The sequence below is a fragment of the Otolemur garnettii genome, unplaced genomic scaffold, assembly GCF_000181295.1.
Source record: "Otolemur garnettii isolate 467f Iridium unplaced genomic scaffold, OtoGar3 scaffold00052, whole genome shotgun sequence".
In the NCBI taxonomy this organism is placed as follows: Eukaryota; Metazoa; Chordata; class Mammalia; order Primates; family Galagidae; genus Otolemur; species Otolemur garnettii.
The window spans coordinates 3,331,021-3,354,287 of NW_003852447.1; the positions used below are offsets into that span (position 1 = coordinate 3,331,021).

The 23,267-nt window shown below is 35.8% G+C and overlaps 1 protein-coding gene across 1 annotated transcript in view; it reads left to right on the top strand.

The window, feature by feature from the left end:
* RALGAPA1 (Ral GTPase activating protein catalytic alpha subunit 1) overlaps nucleotides 1-23,267 on the top strand; it is a 224,124-nt gene that overhangs the window by 176,905 nt on the left and 23,952 nt on the right. The window contains exons 37-38 of the mRNA XM_023514391.1: nucleotides 13,693-13,851; nucleotides 15,263-15,390. Coding sequence (XP_023370159.1) covers nucleotides 13,693-13,851; nucleotides 15,263-15,390 — 287 coding nt within the window. The remainder of the gene's footprint in view (nucleotides 1-13,692; nucleotides 13,852-15,262; nucleotides 15,391-23,267) is intronic.

The window sequence follows — 23,267 nt, forward strand, 5'->3', positions numbered from 1 at the left end:
ACTATTAAACAATTACTTGGTTAAAACACCAATAAATAAATATTTAGAACTGAATGATAATGATACTCCAAGTCAAATTTTGTGATATGCAGCTAAAACTATACTTAGGGACAATTTATAGCTCTAACCACATACATTTACCAAAAAAAAAAAATACAAAAATAAAAGAAAAAAAAAAAAAAAAAAAAAAAAAAATAGCAGGCAGTGCCCATAGCTCAGTGGGTAGGATGCTGGCCACATATACCAAGACTGTCAGGTTCAAATCTGGCCTGGGGCAGCTAAAACCACAATGACAACTGCAACAACAACAAAAAAATCCAGACGTTGTGGCAGGCGCCTGTTGTCCCAGCTACTTGGGAGGCTAAGGGAAGAGAATCCCTTAAGCCCAAGAGTTTGAGGTCGCTGTGAGCTATGATACTATAGCACTCTACAGAGGGTGACAGAGTGAGACTTGTCTCAAAAAAAGAAAACAAAACAACGACAAAATAAACTTCTGTTAAACTCTTTCTTCATTTTAAACTCATTTAAATCTCATTTAAAATCTCTATGAAACTCATTTTAAATCTCTATAAAAATAAGCCATATGCAAATTATAGACAGAGTATAAAAAAGAAGTAATTGTAATCATTGAGAATTTAGCAGTTACTCATATTTTAGCATTACTATCATTTCATTACTCTGGCTACAACTTTTAAACCCCAAAGAGAGTCTAAAATTAATTTTTTTGTGAGAGTCTCACTTTGCTGCCCTTGGTAGAGTGCTGTGGTGTTATAACTCATAGCAACCTCAAACTCTTAGCTCAAGCGATCTTCTTGTCTCAGCCTCCCCAATAGCTAGGACTACCGGCGCCCACCATAACACCCAGCTGGTTTTTCTATTTTGAATAGAGATAGGGTCTCACTCTTGCTCAAGCTGGTCTCAAACTCCTGAGCTCAAAGAAGGCCACCCACCTTGGCCTCCCAGAGTTCTGGGATTACAGGAGTGAGCCACCGCGCACCCACTCCTTTGTTCCACTTTTTGTCTTTCTCGCTTTTTCTGCCTTTTCTGTTTCTGGGTAGGTTTTTGTTTGTTTTTGTGAGACAGAGTCTTGCTCTGTTGCCCCAGGTAGAGTACAGTGGCATCATTGTAGGTCACTGCTGCTTCAAATCTGGGGCTTGGGTTATCCTACTGCCTCAGCCTCACAGGTAGTTGGGACTGCAGGTGCCTGCCACAATGACCAGCTAATTTTTCTGTTTTTAGCAGAGATGAGGGTCTCTCTCTTGCTCAGGCTGCTCTTAACTCCTGAACTCAAGCGATGCTTCTGCCTTGGCCTTCCAGAGTGCTAGGATTAAAAACAGCCACTGCATTCAGCCCCTTTTCTGGTTTAATTGAAACATTTCATACAATGAAATTTTCTCTCCTTTTTTAGCATATCAATTGTGATTTTTTTTACTTTTTTAAGTGAAAGAGTTTTCACTATACCTTTGTAACTAATACAAGTCCATTTTCAAATAACACTGCTTATATAATAACTACTTATTATAATATGGTATTCCTAATCCTTCCCTCTCATTCCTCGTATCATTGCTGTCACTGATTTCACTTATACATGATTATACATAAGCCCATATAGATGAATAGGACAATACATATTCAAATACATTGCTGCTATCATCATTATTATTATTATTAACAAATAATTGTCTGTTAAATCAATTAAGAGTAAGGAAAATAAGAATTTTTATTTACCTTCACTTTATTCATTCTCTGATGTTCTTCCTTTTATTACCTAGATCCAAAGTTTATTACCTATGTCATTTTCCTTCTTTCTGAAAAACTTTTTTTAACATTTCTTAAAGAAGGTCAACTAGCAATAAATTTCCTTAATTTTTGTTTGTCTGAGAAAGTACTTATTTTTCTTTCACTTTTGAAGAATAACTTCAGAGGATACAGAATTCTAGGTTGGGGAGATAGTTCTCTCAACACTAAATATTTCGCTCTACTCTCTTCTTATTTTTATCTTTGCCTTTCTGTAGATAAGGTGTTTTGTTCCTCAGGTTTCTTTCCAGAATTTATCTTTAATTTTTTGAAGTTGGTATGCGTAGTTGTAGTTCTTTGTCATTTATTCTGTTTGATTCTTTTCTGAGCTTTCCAAATCTGGATTTGATGTCAGACATTAATTTGGGGAAATTCTCAGTCATTGCTTCAAATAGTGAATCTGTTCCTTTCTCTCTCTCTTTCTGGTATTCTTATTTTGTATATTTACATATTTTATAATGTTCCCACAATTCTTACCTATTCTTTTCTCCTTTTATCAGTCTTTTTTGTCTTTGCTTTTCAGTTTAGGAGGTTTTTATTGATATAATCTCAAGCTCAGAGACTTCTCTGTGTTCAGTCTACTGATGAGCCATCAAAGGCATCTTTCACTTATGTTCTAGTGCTTTGTATCCCTGGCTTATCTTTTTAATTCTTCCCTAAAATTTTTATCTCTTCTTGCATTACCTATCTGCCCTTCCATATTGTCTGCTTTTCTACTGGAGCTCTTAGCATGTTAATCATAGTTGTTTTAAATTCCTAGTCTGCTAATCTCTGCCACATCGGACTCTGGTTTTGATGCTTGTTCTGTCTCTTCAAACTATGTTTTTTGCCTTTTAGTATGCCTTGTAGTTTTTTGCTGAAATTCAGAAATGATAAATTGGGTGAAAGGAACTGTGTTGGTAGATAGGCTTTTAGTGGTGTAGGGGTAAGGTATGAGGGGAAGAGAAGTATTATGCTGTTCTGTAATTCACCAGTGTTTTTCAGTTCCTCCCCACCTCTTAGGTGGGACAGGATGAGCTGGAGTTATGTTTTTATTCTCTCAGGTAGGTTAGGCTCTAATAAAACAGTTTTTCATGATGGCAGGCCTTTTCAAGAGGTCCTTTTCCTCTCCCCCTCCCTGAAGCATGAAGGAATTTTCCTTCAGTATTTACTGTGAAGACCTGGTAGAGCTCCTGGAAACAAAACTTACAAAAGTTGAGTCAGTCCCTTATGACTGGTTACTTGTCTACATTGAGCCTCCAGCAATTCAATTACAGTTCAGGTTTTCCTGCACTAGCATTGGATCCTATGAAGGTTTCTGCTCCAGTGAGCTGATTCTGTCTCTCCTCTCCCATGGGGGTCAGGGAGACAATTTTTTTCTGTCATGTCATTTCCTCTGATGAGTGGAAGAATTGTTGATTTTTCAGTTTGTCTTTTACTTGTGTTAGGATCAAGTGATGATTCTAAGCTTTTTATGTGCTGAACTAGAAACTAAAAGATACAGAATTTTTTTATTTCTATTTTCCAAATAGAAACTCTGTACCGATTAAATAGTAACTCCACATTCTTCCCTACACTTACCTCTGGCAACCTTTTATTCTACTTTTTTAAAAATAAATTTGCCAATTCTAGGAACCTCATATAAGTGGGAACATCTGTTCATACTTCTGTGCCTCTATTATTTTACTTGGCATAATATTTTCCAAGTTCATCCATGTTGTAGCATGTGTTGGAATTTCATTACTTTTTTGACCGATAATAATATTTGTGTGTGTGTGTGTGTCTCATTTTGTCTATCCATTCATTTATTGAAGGACCCTGGGTTGTTTCTACCATTTGGCTGTTGTGAATAATACTGCAGTGAACATTGGTGTACAAGTATCTGTTTGAACCACTGCTTTTAAATTATTTTGAGTATATCTACCAATTCTACTTCTATGTACATACCCAAAACATACCTAAAATTGCATATTTAGCTTTCTGAAGAACTAGCAAACTGTTTTCCACAGCAGCTGCACCTTTAACACTCCTACCAACAATGTGTAAGGAGGATTCCAATTGTTCTTCCTCCTTGCCAATACTTAACTGTTTTCCATTTTTAGAGAAAATTATAGTCATCCTAGTAGGTGTGAAATGACATTTTGTTGTAGTTTTGATTTGAACTTCATTAATGACTAATGATGTTGGTAATCCTTTCATGTACTTATTGGTCATTTGTGTATTTCTTTGTAGAAATGTCTTATTTTCTCAAGTATTAATTTAAGTAAAGTCTGTTCTATCAATGTTAGACTAAGTAGAAACCATGCTTCAATTAATTATATGTATATGAATAACGTAGTTATGAAATACTTCCTAATACTACCATTCTCCTTTAAGAAATGACAAGCAAAAAGGGACTGTTGGCTATGTGATTTAATTAGAGGTATTAAACTTCATGTCGAGGTTAACAAGTCTTTCTTCCTCCAATATTACACTTCAATCAGTGCTCATTAATGTGTCTACTGAATGGGTTAACACACTTAAAGATCTCAATTCAGTATAACCTTCTGTTCATAGAAAAATTTTTTTTAAACTTTTAAATGTTGATTTCTTTATACATTGATTTTCTTTTTTCCCTGTTCTCTAACTCTTGGTCTTGATCATTTCCATAGTCCTACTGTATAAGATTTTTCTAAATCAGAGGCTTACAGTTTAGTTCTATTATAGTATCACTTTATTTTTAATAGGTTAAATGTTTAAGCTTAATCATAGAAGCCAGTTGTCTCATAGCAGTTCTCCTTAATAAAAAAAATCACTTTCTGTATTGGTATTTTTTCTCCTGAATTTAATAAATTCCACATTAGTGGTAATAAGTTGAAGCCTAGAACATGTGTCCTATTACAAATGAACAATTGGATATCATTAGGTTGTCCCCCCTGTCCTTTGTACATATATCTTTAGGTGTGTTAATCCATTCAGTAGACACATTAATGAGCACTGGTTGAAGTGTAATATTGGAGGAAGTAAGGCTTGTTGACCTCGGCATGAAGTTTAATACCTCTAATTAAATTAGGTAGTCGACAGTCAGTATAAAGAAATAGCCATGCCTCTGGCGAGCTAGAATTATTTATGACTCTGGTTCTTTGTTTCAAACTTGGTAGGAGAAAATCATTTATATCCCTTTCATAGAAACTAATTTTAGTTCTGACTTTTTATTTAAAATATCATTTGGCTATTTGTAAATTATTTTTAAACATTTTATTTTCTCAGAATGGGAAGTAAATGTCCTTGGACCTATTGAAGTATAGCATTTTTATTTCCTGTGAAGAGAACTCTTTTCAAGGCTCAAGACAGTAGCAGCAGAATTTTTACAACTTAGTCTATACTTTTTGAACAAATTAACCAAATACTCAGTCTAGCAAAGTTTCTCCTAGAAATATTATACCACCATATCAGAAATCTTGATGTAACCCCAGTCCAAGCCATCTGTTCTATAAATTATCTCTACCTGAGGAAGATAGATGGAAAATGGTTTAAAATAATTTCCACTTAACTGAGTGTATTCACCCCTAAAAATCAAAAGTGCTGCAGGCATTGGTATAAAGTGTTCACAGGAGCCTCTCTCATTTTCTCTGTCTCCTTGTTCTAGCCACTTGCTGATACTTTGCTTCATAGGTAGCTGAATTGTCCTTTTAGAAGTTTGATGAAGATCAAGTTGAGATAATTGTAACATACTTAGTTGGACTCTCTAGCCTATCTTTCATTTCCTGGGCCCCCCAAAAGAGGAGAAAGAAGCACTTTATTTAAGTCAGTTTCCTCTGAAATACTATTAGTGTATAGACAGCATTTCATTTTCTGTCTTGAAATTTGGTCAAAATGGTTTCACAAATAGATGAACCTTTTAGTAGACCTGCTTGGTCTGATTTTAATTTTAAATCTACTTTATTTTATATAGAAGTGAAATATAAGATACTGTCCAAAGAACTATATGCTAAATGTAGTCTGGAAACTGAAAAAGGAATAATAAAATTTTGTGAAGTTCATAAATGCTATAAATAAAAGTGAGTTCATAAATACTATAAAATTATATTCATGATTTCAGTCCCAAATATAACAATCAACCTTATAAAAGATAATTCTTTTTTGTTATAGACTATGCCTTTAACCTCAGTTCTTACAAAAATACTCCTGACAACAAGAACAGGGGACAGAGAAACCAGAAAATATAAATGGCTCAGCACAAATTTATCTCACCATTGTAAATGGTATAAGTTAAATGGGATGCAGTGGCTTTTCCTTGCATGTAGAAGAAAATTGTAATTCTTACTATGGCCTTCGGTGCCCTACGTGATTTGGACATCTGCCTTGCCTGTCTCTCTGATCTCTCCTATCACTTTTCTGCCACAGTATGGCCTCACTGGCTGTCCTTCCAAGATGTCAAGTTCATATACACTTTAATAGTCCCTGTTTGAAATGTTTTCCTCCACATCACTAGGTTTCCTCATTCTCATTGTTCTACTCTCAAAGTCACATGACAGTTTCTTAGACCTTTCTCAACCAGCCAAAGCAGCCCCCTTCTATTATGGAACTTTATCACATTACTCTAGGTTATTTCCTTTATAGCACTTGTCACCGCATAAAGCTATCCTGTTTATTTTTGTGTGTGTTTCTCTGACTCCTCCACTAGAATATTAGTGTCATGGGAACAAGGACCTCTGTTTTGCTTACTGCTACATCCCCAACACCTAGAACCAGGCCTATTGGTGCTTAATAAGTGTTTGTTGAATGAATTACCATAGCTACCACAGTCAGAAATGAAAAGATCTATAGATAACCTTTGTCATTATCAAAGTGACATATAGAAACAATACAGCAGTAGGGCATGTTGGCTCACGCCTGGAATCCTAACCCTCTGGGAGGCCAAGGCAGTGGATTGCTTAAGCTCAGGGAGCAAGAGTGAGACCCCATCTCTACTAAAAATAGAGAAACCAGCTGGCTGGACACTTGTAGTCCTAGCTACTTGGGAGGCTGAGACAAGAGGATTGCTCAAGCCCAAGAATTTGAGATTGCTGTGAGCTATGATGCCATGACACTACCCAGCCCTACAGAGTGAGACTCTGTCATTCATAAATAAATAAATAAATGCCATATTGCAGATAACACTACTTTTGAGTTGTACACTATGTAATGATAGAAAATGTTTGCCAGGATAAGAAATGTTATATTGTCTTTTTAATAGCAAGCAATGTTTATCACATGCTGGCTCTGCTAAGAAACGGTACTAGATGCTTAAGAACATTTTTTCTCTCTTTTGACCTTTTGGATTTTTTTCTTGTGAGATGGGGTCTAGATCCATTGCTTGGGCTGGAATGCAGAGGCGTCATCAAAGTTCACAGGAACCTCAAACTTTTAGGCTCAAGTGATCCTCCTGCCTCACCCTCCCGAGTGGCTGGGACTGCAGGTGTATGCACCACCATATCTGGTTAATTTTTTTGATTTTTATAGAGATGATGAGGTCTTGCTACATTCCTCAAGCAGGTCTCGAATTCCTAACTTCAGGTGATTTTCCCACCTCAGGCCTTCCAAAGTAAAGAAACTTATCTTAATTGTTAAAAATGAATGATCCAGACATCAAGTAGATGTATGAAAATATGTATACTCAACATATGTGCAAGTATGTTTTTCACACATGATTCAGAGGCATATGATAGTGTATGTTTCACCAAATGCGTAGAAGGTGGGGGAAGGAACAGGGCTTAGGTCAGTGAAAACACTGCATTTCAGTGTATTCATGTTTCTCACTATCTTCTAAAGTAATTACCTAACCTAATTAACTTCTATGTGTTCTTCACCTTTCAGTTCAAGTGCTGTCGTAGATCCATGTTCTTTGTTACGTACATTCAGAGAAGTATATGTAGAGCACAGTTTGTATTTTTATTGTTCATTGATTATATGGTTAATGCTGTCTTTTTCACTGGACTCAAAATTTTGAGAGCAGAGACTACCACATATGTTTTATCATCATTGTACTTGCAAAAGTGGATAGGAAGGAAGGAGAAAACAGAGAAGGCCTTTTATTAACTCTTGAACTAGGCCAGGTATGTAGGATGTCCCATCTGATCTAGGACAACAAGGGAAGAAATAGGAAGTAAAAATACAAAAAAGGAATATAATACTTTTTGTTTTAAAAAATGAGCTTGTTAGAGACATAGGAAGGAAAACAGGAATCAAAAAAGACGAGCAGGTTTTGATTCCGAGTAATTATAATTAGTTGCTAGGTGCTTTTTTACAGAAATGGGGAAATCAGGAGAGTAAGCTGATTCTGTGAGAGAGATAATCTAGTTAATTTACATGAATTCTAGTCGCCAGCCCCAAATGAATATCATTATATTTTAATTCACAGAGGAAATCTAGAATTAACTCTGGAATCCATGCTGATAATCATGGAGAATTAGAACACTATCATAGATAGGTGGCTTAGTCTGTCTGTGTTGCTATAACAAAAATATTGTAGACTTGGTGGCTTATAAATCACAGTAATTTATTTCTCAGTTATGGTGGCTGGGAAGTTCAAGATCAAGGTGCTTTAGCAGCTTGAGTGTCTGGTGAAGGACTACTTCCTAGTTCACAGATGACCATCTTCTTGCTGTAACCTTACCTGGAAGATGGGGCAAGCAAAATCTCTGGGGTCTCTTTTATAACACTAATCCCTTATAAAGGAGCCTCATGACGTAATCACTACCCAAAGTCCCTACCCTCCAATACCATCACATTGAGAGTTAGGATTTCAATATATGACTTTTGGGAGGACACAAACATTCCATCTATAGCAATAGACAAACATCTGATTTTCACAAAAGGACATGGAGCAAGCCACAGACTATTGAAATTACTACCATTCATGAGCTCCATGTCTGTGTCTGACAAAACAGGGTTTTGAGCACTTAGATAATGAAGTAGTGATCACCAGGAGCCATCGTGAGTTTATGTAACATCAAAATAATTTAATTTATATTGGTATGATTACTAGGTCAGGGAAGACCATAGACTATATAAAGCATTTTTTTTTTTTGAGACAATGTCTCACAGTGTTGCCCTCAGTAGAGTACTGTGCTGTCACAGCTCACAGCAACCTCAAACTCTTGGGCATAAGCAATTCTCTGGCCTCAGCCTCCCAAGGAACTGGGGCTACAGGTACCCACCACAATGCCTAGCTATTTTTTGGTTGTAGTTGTCATTGTTGTTTAGCAGGCCCATGCTGGATTAAAACCTGCCAGCTCTGGCTGGCGCCCTAGCCACTGAGCTACAAGCACCCAGCCAGAATGTTTAAAGTATTTAACTAAGTTGTTTGTTACAGACAAGTTAAGCAAATGTGGTCTTAATAATAGCATGATAAGTATGTTTATGACTAATTATATAATCATATTCAGAATACATATAGTTATTTGACAAGAAGCAATGTAGGGAGATGGATAAAGTATGGCTCTAGAGCCAAGTTCCCTAAGCTTGGTATCCTGGTGCTGCCACTTACTGGTTGTCTGACCTGTGGCAAGTTACTTCACCCTTTTAAGCCTCAATTCCTCACCTATAAAAATAGTGGTAATAATAGGGCAGCGCCTATGGCTAAAGGAGTAGGGCGCAGGCCCCATATGCCAGAGGCGGCGGGTTCAAACCCAGCCCCAGCCAAAAACTGCAAAAGGAAAAAATAAAAAGAATAGTGGTAGTAATTATTATACTTACTATACCTTGTAGCACTGTTGCAAAAATCAATCATAAATAGTAAGCCCTTAATAAGTATATCCTTAATAAATTTAGGTTTTTTTTTTTTTTTTTACCAGGAGGAAAGTCTGTAATGACTTACGTTAAGGCTTTTACCCCAAACCTGCCCCATTTGACATTTTTATCCAAAACCTAAATGAACACACAAGAATTTGAATTTAAGGATAACTCAAATCTGGGAAAGGGAGAGCTAATACAATGACTAGCACAATTGGGCTAATACATGGACTAGCATAATTGAGCTAATACAATGACTAGACCTTTATATACTTAAAGATAATATGAACCTGGCATGGGAAAATTTGATAAGAATCAATGTGAAGTCTTCTCTTTAGTTTTAGCAGTGCTTAAAAGAACTTTGTAAGAAAAAGACTTAGAGATTTGAATTGACTCTAACATTGTAAAAATGCAGAAAATAATTTAGTGAACAAGACAAAGGAAGAAATAGTCCCACTATGGGTTACTGTATTAGAGCATATATTGATATTATATTATATTCCATACACTGCAATTTAATAGAAACATCAGTAAACTGGGATAATAATCCAGGATAATGAATATGCTTGTAAAGCATAAGAGGAACTAATAACACTTTGAATGGGGAAAAGAAATGTATTAGACTGATCTTCAAATATTTGAAAAGATAATATATACAATACAGATTGGATATTTGGTAAGGCTCATTTAAGAAGATCTAGATTCAGGCCATGCACAGTAGCTCACGCCTATAATCCTAGCACCTTGAGAGGCTAAGGAGGGTGAATTGCTTGAGCTCAGGAGTTCAAGACCAGCCTGAGCAAGAGTGAGACCCTGTCTCTTAAAAAAAAAAAATAGCCAGGCATTGTGACGGGCATCTAAAGTCTCAGCTTACTTGGGAGACTGAGGCAAGAGGATTGCTTGAGCCTAGGAGTTTGAGGTTGCTGTGAGCTGTGATGCCATGGCACTCTACCAGGGGCAACAAAGTAAGACTGTCTCAAAAAAAAAAAAAAAAAAGGAAGAAGAACTAGTTTCAAGAAAGCAGGCTTTAGTATATTAGAAAGAATGTTTCAGAGATTTGTTGCTCTTTAAAATAGACTGATTTGTGAATTAGCAAACTGTCCAATCTTAGAAGTATTCCAGCAGAAGCAGGATATATGTTTCTCAGGTGGGAAATTAGAACTTTAAGATCTCTGCCAGTATAAACATTATACAGTGTATTAAGTGTGAAATTTAATTTAGCTGTTTTGTCTCCATACATTAGCGATGATAATCCATAGCTTATGTCATATACCAAAATGACTTCCACAGCAATTGAAGTAAACTTAAAAGAGTAGTATGGTTGCAAGTCATTTTATTATAACAGACCTATCCCATGTACTGAAGTCTTGTACTCTCAAATAGATGAATTAGCATCTGGGTCCAAAAAAACACATATGGGGTGGGACTCCTTTGAGAGTTTTCAGAGCATAGGAAAACCTGCTGAGTATTCATAGCATACAGTCTTATAAGCCCCTAAGAGATAAGGAATAAATAAAATAGCATATAAAGTATGTCAGATACAATACACCTGAAATTTCTGTGAACCATTAAAAATTCATTCTTGGCCAGGAGTGGTGGCTCGTGCCTGTAATCTTAGCACTTTGAGAGGCAGAGGCAGGAGGATCACTCCAGCCCAGGAGTTTGAGGTTACAGTGAGATATGATGACAAGACTGCACTCTAGCCCAGACAACAGTGAGACTGTGTCTCAAAAAAAAAAGGGGGGACGGGGAAGGCAGCGCCTGTGGCTCAAAAAAGTAGGGCGCTGGCCCCATATGCCCAAGGTGGCAGGTTCAAACCCAACCCTGGCCCCCCCCCAAAAAAAATAGAAAAGAAAAATTCATTCTTTTAGTAGTCTTTCAGAAATTCCCAGAATGTGTAGCAGTGACTAGCAATTGCTCAATTTGTGTTTAATTACTGTATTACAGGATTTAAAGATATAAAAACATGCCTTATCATGATAGCTTAAAATAATTAACTTTTAGCATTTGAATATAAATGGTAGGAGATTTTCATGAAGCTTTCCCTTAAAATGTTTGAACATGTTTAGAATGATTTCATTATATGCATGATTCTGTGCCAAAAATCTTCATTACAACATCTTGGCAAACATATGTTGTTCTTTTCCATTAAACAACTTTAACAGACTTTTAATATTGTATGGAAGACATTTGAATACAAGCTTTGGTTATAAGATAAAACTATAGTTGCCTCTTTCTCTTGTTTCTTTAGATAAGTGGGCACTAGAAATTATAGATAGTTTTGGCAAGAGTTCAAGGGTTAATGTAGCAGATAAATAAAAGGAATTTTCTGTAAATTGAGACCTGCATTATTTCAGTTGTCTTGTCTTTCCTAACTTAACTCATTTAATTTTAAAAAGTAAATACTTAAATTCTTCCTGACAGTGTGCTCAGCTTTTACTATCGTTTATTACTTCAATTATACTTGATATCACTTAGAACAATCTGCCATTTGGAAATCTCAGTATAGCCTGGAGCTTAGTATTAGATCTGGCTGCTATTGTAACATGTACAGCATATGACATTAATGTATCAAAATTAGATTGGATCATCCCTCCTGGTTAAATTTATTTCACATTTCTTTTGTATTCAGTTAACATAAACCTATTAGGGAAGCTGACACATGGGCATGGCTGTATAGGAAGGATATTTTTAAAGTATTTTGATTAAAAAATGAAATTAGAGAGCCATGGCTTTTCTGAGTTGTGTAATCTTTTTTGCTTTTTAAAAATGTCAGGAAGCCCAAGCCCCACATTTGTATCATTCAAGTTGTATGTGTATGTGTATATACACCTAGGCATAAAGAGTTATTTTGGGGTTAAGGAATGACAGAAGAGAGCTTTTCACTAATTAAACTTCACTCTTTTCTTTGTTTTACTCACACATGAATTTTTCCCTGCCTTATGATCTTTAAACCAAAATAAATAACATATTTCAAAAGCAGAAATTGCCCATATGTTAATTTATGGTGTAGATGGTGGTGACACTTATGGCTAGTTTTCTCCTGAGTGGACTCAGGTGTTTACAGTGAAAGGATCAGTAAATACACTAGGATAGTGAAATTTTATAATAAAATTCATGATTATATAGTGGTCTTTATGAGAAAACTCAGGGCTAATGGGCATTGATTTAATTTTCCAATAACTTATTAGAAACCCAACTTTTGAATGCTTTGCTTCTCTTTTTTTTTTTTTGAAAGAGAGTCTCACTTTGTTGCCCGGTAGAGTGCTATGGTGTCACAGCTCACAGCAACTTCATGGTGTCACAGCTCACAGCAACTTCAAATTCTTGGGCTCAAGTGATCCTCTTGCCTCAGCCTCCCAAGTAGCTGGGACCACAGGCACCCACCACAACACCCTGCTATTTTTGGAGATGAGGTCTTACTCTGGCTCAGGCTGGTCTAGAATTCACGAGCTCAGGCAGTCCACCCACCTCAGCCTCCTAGTTGTGACTCACGGTGCCTGGCCTAAATGCTTTGCTTTTCTTGCTATTTTAATTATTGTGTTTCTTAATTTCCAGAAACACCTTTGTGAGCACCACAACTAAGTAACATCTTGAGAGTCTAACAAATCTGAAGAATTTTTAAGTTTCATGGGCAAAGAAAACTTAGAAATAAATTTGTTAAACCAAACAAAATCAACTTTATCTTACTCAATAGGTGATTACCCAATGTATCCATTACCCATTTCTTTTATTTTTCTTCCTATTGCTTTCTTCAGACCACTTTATTGCTCAGTGGCACTTCCGGAGAGTAGTCAGAATAAAAGAACGTCAGAATCTCAAATCAGTCACTCTTTTAAGACCCTCTTTTAAATCATCTTTTAAGGGTTTGGTAATAGAGAATTAGTGTAGTTGCTAGTTAAGGGGGGTATTTGGGCTGTATATGAATCTTTTATCTAAGTTCTCTGTTTCCTATTGATTATGGACAGTTGAAATTATCTGGTCTTCTGCAATGTCTCCTAATGTCTTTGAGTGTTTATGTTTCACATGTGAAAATGATCAAATGTAATTTAACAATTTTTTTCTTTAAATTTTTCCTTTTTATAGTACATTGTTAGTAGCTATATGGCTCTCCTCACAAACTTTTATGAAGCACTGTAAATTATTTTCTTTGTTTTCCAGTTGAGACATTTAGGAAATGATGAAGTGCACATTGTTTGGTCAGAGCATACTAGAGACTACAGGAGAGGAATTATTCCTACAGAATTTGGTGATGTCCTTATTGTAATATATCCAATGAAAAATCACATGTTCAGTATCCAGATAATGAAAAAACCAGAGGTAAGAACACCTTATCTTCCATTTTAGTAATTGATTTTGCATCTTGTAGGAGTTTGTGAGTTTCTTTCCATGTTAGAGAAAAAAACTTGGATTAGACATTCTCATTACATAGTGAGAATGAAGGGAAATGCAACACAGACTCCAGTAGCTATGTGAATTATCTAAGGCTGGTTCAATAGGAGCTAAAACGGAGTACATAGCAAGAAAGTATGTTCAATGGGCGGTGTCTAGGTAGTACCAGAGCAAAAGTTTCTTTGTGCCAAGCTCACAAAAGAATTTACCTTTTATTAAGAGAATGATTACATTTTCATAAAAACATGTAAGAATTATTCCCTTTAGAATAGGAATGTGTGATTCTTATAATTTATTTAACACATCTTAGTCATGTCACTTAATAAATGAGGATTCTGCAAATATGAAAAACCAGTCAAGTGATTCTGTTACCTATGCTATAGTTGAATGTCTTATATATAATATTATATATATTATATATATATTTTATATATTATATATATACTATAGGGTTTAAGCAGTATTGCGGAAGTATTTTCTTTCAGGTAATATTTTGGTATGTTCCTTTCTTTTCTTTTTTTTTAAACTGTATTATTTTAGTTTATAGAAAATCTACTTTTGACAATTGATCATGCATCTTCAGAACTCCTTGAATTAAGTTTTCCAAAGTGAATTTTGCTTATAGGAAGGGATTTTTTTAGGGTTCATCTAAACCAGAGCCTAGTTTTATACACCCCACAAGCTAATAATTTTTTTAATTTTATAGGGTTTTTGTTTTTTAAAAAATTGGAGAATATACAACAGAGACAGTATATCACCACAAAAACACAAAATCTAAAAGGTTTACCATGTTATCTGCAGCTCATGTCCTTGCCTTTACCTATCATTTGTGCTAACCATTGTGAAATAGAGTAGCTGTTGTGAAACTCTCCGTCACCACAAAAATGACATTTAATTATCAAAACATAGATAATAAGTGTTTTAGGTTCTGTAGTAAGGTTGACATCACACAAAGATAATGAAAAACTTAACTTCCTGCCTATAGTAATATGTATCTTTCCTGTGATTACTCAATCGAGAAAAAGAAATTTACTTCCAGTGTTGTTAGATTTTTGTATATAATTAAAACTACTAAAATTTAAAAATTGGCAGGGTTTGTAAATTATGTAGTTAATTATTTGAAGCACCTAGTTCTTTTCAGTGGACACCTGTAGACATGATATTTTTTGTTTATTGTCCTAGTATGAGTGACTCGTGAAAAATAATTGAATAGTATTTTTACTAAAGGAAGAACTGCCGAGGAAGCATAAATACTTTCATATGCAAAGTGTCTTGATTGCTTTTATTTACAGTCTTTCTGTAATTTGAATATAAAATTATGTTCTAATTTCTCAATTAGGTTCCCTTCTTTGGTCCACTTTTTGATGGTGCAATTGTGAATGGAAAGGTTCTACCCCTCATGGTGAGAGCAACAGCTATAAATGCAAGTCGTGCTCTGAAATCACTGATTCCATTGTATCAAAACTTGTATCCTTTTTTTGACAATGTATGTCTACTTTCCAAGGTAAATACATTGTATGTATTGGTTAAGAACTTTATTTTCTATTTGTTTATATATAGGTAGTAGAGTTCCTCCTCAGTGTTGTGGCAGTTATTATATTTGAATGGTGTATTTTCTTTTATATAGTTTTAGTAAGTACTAATCTTTTGGTTAGAGTCCCATTGTTTGCAGACACTCTGCTACTCTTGAAGTGCAGAAATAATCAAATACTTACTGCAAAAAACTCAATCTAGTTGGAGAAACACACTATTTTCTGTATATATAGCAGATAATAGATAAAAAGTGTTTTAGGTTCTATAGTAAGTTTTCTTTTAATTTATAAATATTTTATAGGCTCTTAAGTTTTCAAATGAAATCTCTAAAGAATGAAGAGAAACCTATCACCCACCAATGTATTTTCAAACATCAGATCAAGCATTTCCAGTGAGTAGTAATATATGTCTCCACAAATACAATAGTTGATGATAACTTTTGTTTCTTTGCCACAGTCTTAATCTGAAATCAGCAAGGTTTTATTTATTTTTTCTTAGTTTCACTTCCTCCATCTGCTAAGAATCTTATTTGTTCTCAAAAATGTCTGCTAAAAATGTGAACCTTTCCCCTGGAATATCTCCTTCAGGAAGCATATAGCTAGACATATACATGGGTATCCCAAAAATATAACAACAAAGGGCACTCAGCTAGGAGGGGTGGCAGTGTCAGGAAACACTTCTGAGAAATCTTAAGTGTTGAACCAGTGTTGAAGGACAGATAAGAGTTAATCAGGTGAATAAGATTAGGATTAGCCTTCTAGGCCAGGCACAGTGGTTCACATCTATAATCCTAGCACTCTGGAGGCTGAGGTGGGAGGATCTGTTGAGCTCAAGAGTTAGAAACCAGCCTGAGTAAGAGCAAGACTCCCATCTCTACTAAAAAATAGAAAAATCAGCTGAATGTTGTAGTAGGCACCTGTAGTCCAAGGTATTCGGGAGGCTGAGGCAGGAGGATCACTTGAACTCAGGAGTTTGAGGTTGCTATGAGCTAGGCTGGTGCATGGCACTCTAGACTAGGGTAACAGAGTGAGGCACTGTCTCAAAAGAAGAAAAAAATAATAAACATGAACACTTTATTTAAACAGCATATCTGAACAGTTTCTACCAGCAAAATTACTTCTGGAACACAGAGTAAAAGCATTAAATCAGATAAACCAAACAAATTTTTCTTGACTTGAAATCTTGAATTTAGAAATTATAGAAAATTGGTTTTGCGTACTTTAAGTTATAGTAGGGATACTCCTAGCCTTTACTAATCTGAAGAACATATAAATCATGTTCACAAAGTTCTGTATTAATTATAAATGTTGGGGGGAAATTACATCATGTATGTAGGTCATTTGATTTTTAAATGAAAGTTTTTTGTTTGTTTCTGGCAACAGAGGCTTACTCTGTTGCCCTGGCCATAGTATTATGGCATCATTAGAGCTCACTGCAACTTGAAACTCCTGGTCTCAAGTGATCCTTTTGTCTCAGCTTCTCAAGTAGCTGGGACTATAGGTACATCCCATGGTGCCCAGCTAATTTTTCTATTTTTAGTAGAGATGGGATCTCACACTTGCTCAAGCTGGTCTCAAACTCTTGAGTTCAAGCAATCCTCCTACCTCAGTTTCCCAGAGTGCCAGAATTACAGGCATGAGCATTGGACCAGCCAAATGAAAGTTTATGTAATAAATTACAATTAGACATTTTAAGATACTGAAATATATATGTATATTTGTTTTACTTTTAAATAAATACTTATTTCAGAAATATATGTTAAATTTTAAAATGTATGTTTTTGACATATTCAGATTAGTTAAGTTCTCATTAAGGAGAAAATCAAGCATTCTGAAAGAGGTCAGTTATTTTATGCCCAATAAAAGTACCCACTAAGATTCCACAGCATAAATTGTGCTATTTATGATCATTAAATACTGTTTAAATTTTATCCTAGGAATATCTTCTGTAACTATGAAGCTAATGTTATTCACTGAATGAGGACAATATTGATTGTCATATGCTACCCAAATCGATCATGCTAGCAGCCAGAATTACAGTAATCTGTCAGTATTGATGACTGTCTTTCAAGCTTTGAAACGTCTCCTTCACTTCACTTGTTTCTTGCATTACTTGTACTTGAAAAGCATTTTCTTGCGACCTCTGGTTTTTTTTCAGCTAGGCACTCTTTTCATTTGTCTCTTGGGCTCAATTTGTTGGTTTTATCATGCAATCAGAATTGAAATGCAACACTGGTAGGGAAGACCAGGCAGACTGTAGGTTAACTGTTGGCCCAGAGGGGTATTTCAGGTTTAATCTTAAAGACATTTTGACTATGACTTCTGAATATGCAAATGTTAAATATGATCATCCCTCCCTCCTTTCCTTCCCTTGTTTTTGACAGGGTCTTGCTCTGTCTCTGTCACCCAGGCTAGAGTGCAGTGTCCTCATACTCACTGCAGTCTCAAACTCCTGGGCTCAAGCATTTGTGCTTCAGCCTCCCTAGTAGCTAGGAGTATAAGCATGCCCAGCTAATTTTTAAATTTGTTGCAGGGGTAGGGTGGGGTGGGGTTTTACTCTTTGCTCAGGCGTGTGTTAAACTCCTGGCTTCAAATAATCCTCCTGCCTCAGCCTCCCAAAGTGTTTAGATTACAGGCATGCCACTGCACCTGGCCTCTTTTTTCCTTTTTAATATAAGATTTATTATATGTAGAAATTTTCAAAAGTTATACTATATAATCATGTTGTGTTATTCAGGGTCCCCAGAGAAACAGAACCAATAGGCTATGTATAAATAGAAAACAGATTTACTTTAAGGAATTAGTTCACATAATCGTGGGGGCTGGCAAGTCCAGAATTTGTAGGAAACCCAAGGAACAATTGATGCAGTCTGAGGCTAAAGGCAGAATTCCCTCCTTCAGAGGACCTGTCTTTTCTCTTAAAGTGTTTTAACTGACTGTAAGAGGCCCATGGCATTATGGAGGGTAATTTGCTTTACCCAATGGTAATCATATCTAAAAATAAAACTTCACAGTAACATCTAGACTGGTGTTTGACAAAAAAATGGGTCCCATGACCCAGCAGTTTCCATAAAATTAACCAACATATCTTACGTTTTCTTCCTATCCTATCTTATTACAAAATATAATTTGAGAGAAGTATGTAAATTATAAATTTACAATATGATAACAATGAACACCACTCACTCAGCAAGACATCACCACACATTGACACAGATAAAACTGTAAGACACTAATATACCAAAATTACTGAGTTATTTGTATAAGGTTGTCAACGTAAGCATATTGGGGCAAGTTCACAAAGTTAATTGTCAGACCTCATTTATATACAAGATAAAGTATTCTAGTACGGTTATAAATAAAATAGTGTGATAGTTCCAAGGACCAAGAAATTACATTGGAATAAGAAGATCAGGAAAGAATGTATCGAAAATATGGGTGGAGTTTGAGTGATTGGAGTGCAGCATGTCTCTTTCACTTCTTGTAGGTTACAGTTTGGGGCTTTGTAGCTATATATGTATATTACACAGATTTAATATTCTAAAATATACTATACGGGGGATATTACAATTAAATAGCATCCTTAGAAAATACTTTATTCCTAGGTTTAAGTATCCTTTTCTACCACAACCAATATCATTTAATTTCTTCTAATCTTTTTAGATTTGATTTTTTCTTAAATGCCAGAATTGGGTTTCTGTTTAACTTTATCAGACAGATTATCAGAAGTCAATGATTTTTCTTCAGTTAGTCACAGTTTGTTATCCCTATACTTCTATCAAATGTAAAGAACCTGTTGCAAAAGTATGAGAGCCAAAACAAAATGTAATTGGGTCCACTAATGCAGTTGCCGCTCATTGTGATAGAACATTATAAAAACTCTTAGGGGGCCCCCATCAATATTTTTGCCATTTCCTGTTAGGAGAAAATGAGTTTATTGAGAAACTACATAATTTTATATATCCACTATCTTTTGTAGATCATTTCTTCAGAAGGTAACATCAGTAAGTATGGGCTATCCTGAATTTAATCTGTGAAAAAAAGATAATAGTACCAAACCTAAGGATTGTTGTAAGGATTAAATGAAACTATCCACATGAAGTACTAAGCAACCTGTCTGTCATGTAGCAAGAGCTCAGAATATGGTAGCTACACAACAGTTAATGATGTTGTCATCACCTTTGTTGTCTTCATTGACACTGGTAATGCTCTTCTAAAGTACAAGCCTAAGTACAGGCAGTCTGCAGTTTAAGGTGGTTCAAGTTACAATTTTTCAACTTTATGATGGTGCAAACTCCATGGGCCATTCAGTAGAAACTGTACTTCAGATTTTGGATTTTGATTCAGAATTCCTTATAATAACTTTATTATATAATAGGCTTTGTGTTATAGGGTTTTGGCCTGACTGTAGGCTAATGCAAGTATAGGCTACGCTAAGCTGTGGTGTTCAGTAAGTTAGGTATATTAAGTGCATTTTCAGCTTATGATGTTTTTAACTTAGGAGTTATCAGGATATGACTCATCATAAGTCAAGGAGCATTGGTATGCTAAAAGGCTTAGGATGGCTCTTAACTGCTTATTGAAACAAGTTTTGCATTTTTTTAACACCTGCAGCAGTTCTTTTCATCTTAGCCTTGCAGCCTCATGTGTACTTATTTCTCACTGTGACTTTGTAAGATATACCTATACTTTTCCCCAGCTTCATCCTCTATCTGTACCCTATTCTTCTGCCACACTGACAATTAGGACACTACATGTGCCCAACTAAACCAAATTCTTTATTCCTGAATCCCCTTCTCTTTCAGGCCCAGGTTTTTTACCCCAAGAATACCTATCTCTACTCTTCCACCTAATATACTTAAAACACTTTATTACACTACTTAGCATGTACATGCACATATGAACAAGTCTTATATCCTCTTTGTTCACTAACTTCTAGCATAGTGCCTGGCCCATGATAGGCAGCTAGTGCTTTGTTGTAGTAAAACGGGGTAGATGGATTTATTATCTATGTTTTTGGAGTTTATAATTACTGTGGGTTTTTAAAAAAATTCTTTTGGTAGTGGCTCGGCACCCATAGCTCAGTGAGTAGGGCGCCAGCTACATACACTGAGGCTGGCGGTTTTGGGCTGGCCCAGGCCTGCTGAACAACAATGACAACTGCAACCAGAAAATAGCCGGGTGTTGTCGTGGGCATCTGTAGTCCCAGTTACTTGAGAGGCTGAGGCAAGAGAATCACTTAAGCCCAAAAGTTTGCGGTTGCTGTGAGCTGTGATGCCTCGGCACTCTACCAATGGCAACATATTGAGACTCTGTCTCCCCCCCAAAAATTCTTTAGGTAGTGATTTATGATTTGGTTTGTATCAAGACTATGGTACAACTCTTTCTTTTTTTTTTTTTTTAATTAGAGGAAGGGCTTTATTCACCAGCCGGGAGCTTACGGCATAGAAGAATTCCAAATGGCCATGCTTCCTGCCTGGCTTGGTTATGGTACAACTCTTAAGAGCTTACTTGGTAGGTAAGAAGCTAGGACCAGCAGAAAATGCCTCTGATACATGAATAAGACTGAAAAGCACATGCACACGGGTTTTGCATTTTAATTGATTAATCAGTAGTATATTTTCTATTAGAGGGCATTATAATTTAGTGAAGATAATTTTCAGAAATCATTAGTGAGGGTTTTCACTTCATGTGAGCATAGAGTCTATTAAGGAGAAAAGTCAGCTAAGATAACTTTGACTTGAAGACAATGACAGATTTTGTCTGGGAGGAGACATAGCTTGGTTTCCCCTCCAAAAAAGAGTCAGTATGTGGTTATAACCCTGAAAGCTCATACATACTTCCTACCATAAGGCCAGGAAAGTAGTAGCCGCAGGAGAGCAGTAAGGGGCAACTATGAGAATCTAGGTGCTGGCGAGGTTTCTAGTTTTGCTGGGGACCAGTTTTGAACATTTGCATTACCTACGTTATTACCTACTTTATTACCTATGTTAGTGATTCCATAGGGAGCTCTCAATATCCTGTACCATTTGTTCTTTATATTTTGTAAATGAAGGTCTTAGGCTTCATGGACACAAATATATTAGTTGTTAAATACTCTTGAGGTCTATAGTTAAGATCATTTATGCTTCAAAAGAAGGTAATTCTTTAAATAAAATGTCTCACCAGCTAAATGATCTAAGTTTTGTGGTCTTTAAAATGGTTGCAGCCCATTATGCCATTGATAATAATCATTGCAGTAGGACCTCTCCAAGAGTAGACATTTACCTAACACTCTGCTCTGTAATTGGAACACTTAAGTCTCCAGAGTTAAAGACATGGCAGTGCTATTCAAGAATTTTTTTCTTGTTTTTAAACATCCCCTTGGCTTGGATGTATACAAAAAGAGTCTGTGTATTCAAAGAGTAATTATTTAAACAGGTCCTGGATATGTGTAGCACTTCTACAGTGACTCTAATGTATTTTTTACTACATCAGTTTTAATTTATTCAACTGTTCTTTTCAAGGAATGGCAGTTTATCCCTGTTAGTGATGTTATTGGTATTTTGGGGAGCTTCCTTATAATTATTAGGGGAATTTTTTATTGTTGTTGTTGTTGAGACAGAGTCTCAAGCTGTTGCCCTGGGTAAAATGCTCTGGCATCACAGCTCACAGCAACCTCAAACTCTTGGGCTTAAGCGTTTTGCCTCACCCTCCCAAGTAGCTGGGACTATAGGCGTCCTCCACAATGTCCGGCTATTTTTTTTTGTTGTTGCAATTGTCTTTGTTGTCTTAGCTGGCCTGGGCCAGGAACCCACCAGCCTCAGGGTATATGGCTGGCGCCCTACCCACTTAGCTACAGGCGCCGCCTATTGGGGGAATACTTTTATTGCACACCTTTAGGATATTGGTTTAGCAAATCTCTGTCCTTTCAAAAAAGATATAAAAGCAATAAATATAATTCTCTCTGATATGTAATACTTTGTGATAATAATAAAGTTTAATTCTGTGGAATTGAACTAGTATGTCTGAAAATACCATTGTCTCTTAATGTTCTCTAGAGACAGTCTTTTTTTCTGCATTTACATTCTTTTTATTACCAAATAAGGAAATAGTTTTGTTTTTTAATCTCTAATAACCCATTATCTTCTTTTATGGTTTTACTGATATGAACTAATAATACTTACTTTTCGTAACTGTAGAAGTTCACAAAACTGACTTCAATACATGGCACTGTGAGAGAAAAGCTAGGAATAGAAAGTCACAGCTTCCAAGCAATGTAATGTCTAGTATTGGAGGGAGAAGCTTGATGAATGTCTGAGTGAAGAACACTCCAAGAGTCCAGCAGTAGTGACATATACAAAGTATGGCAGTAAAGGTGATTAATCTTAAGTGGGAGCTGATAGTAAGTTGGAAGGAGGAAATTAGGGGATAGTAGGGTGGGGAGGAGGAAGTGGCTTTACCTAGGAAACTTGTTCTGCTAATTACTTCAAAGACACATGGGACTTTACCTGGCAGACAATGTCAGGGAAGAGTTTTTCATGGATAGAAATTAGTCATAGAGGCATAAAAGTGTGATGTGGTCAAGAAATACAAGGAATTCAGCACTACTTGATGCTACAAGGCAAAGGAAAATGTAGTGGCAGATGAAGATCAAAAAGTAGGTCAAAACCAGATAATGTAGTCAAGCAAAAAGAAAAAATAAACTTAGTTTTCTAATGTTACAATAATATGACAGCCGGTATCTAAGGTAAGAATTCCTTGTGCTTTTGTATGCTTTTTGCCTGTTGAATAACAGAACAGTTACTCTGAATTTATTATTTTTCATTTTCT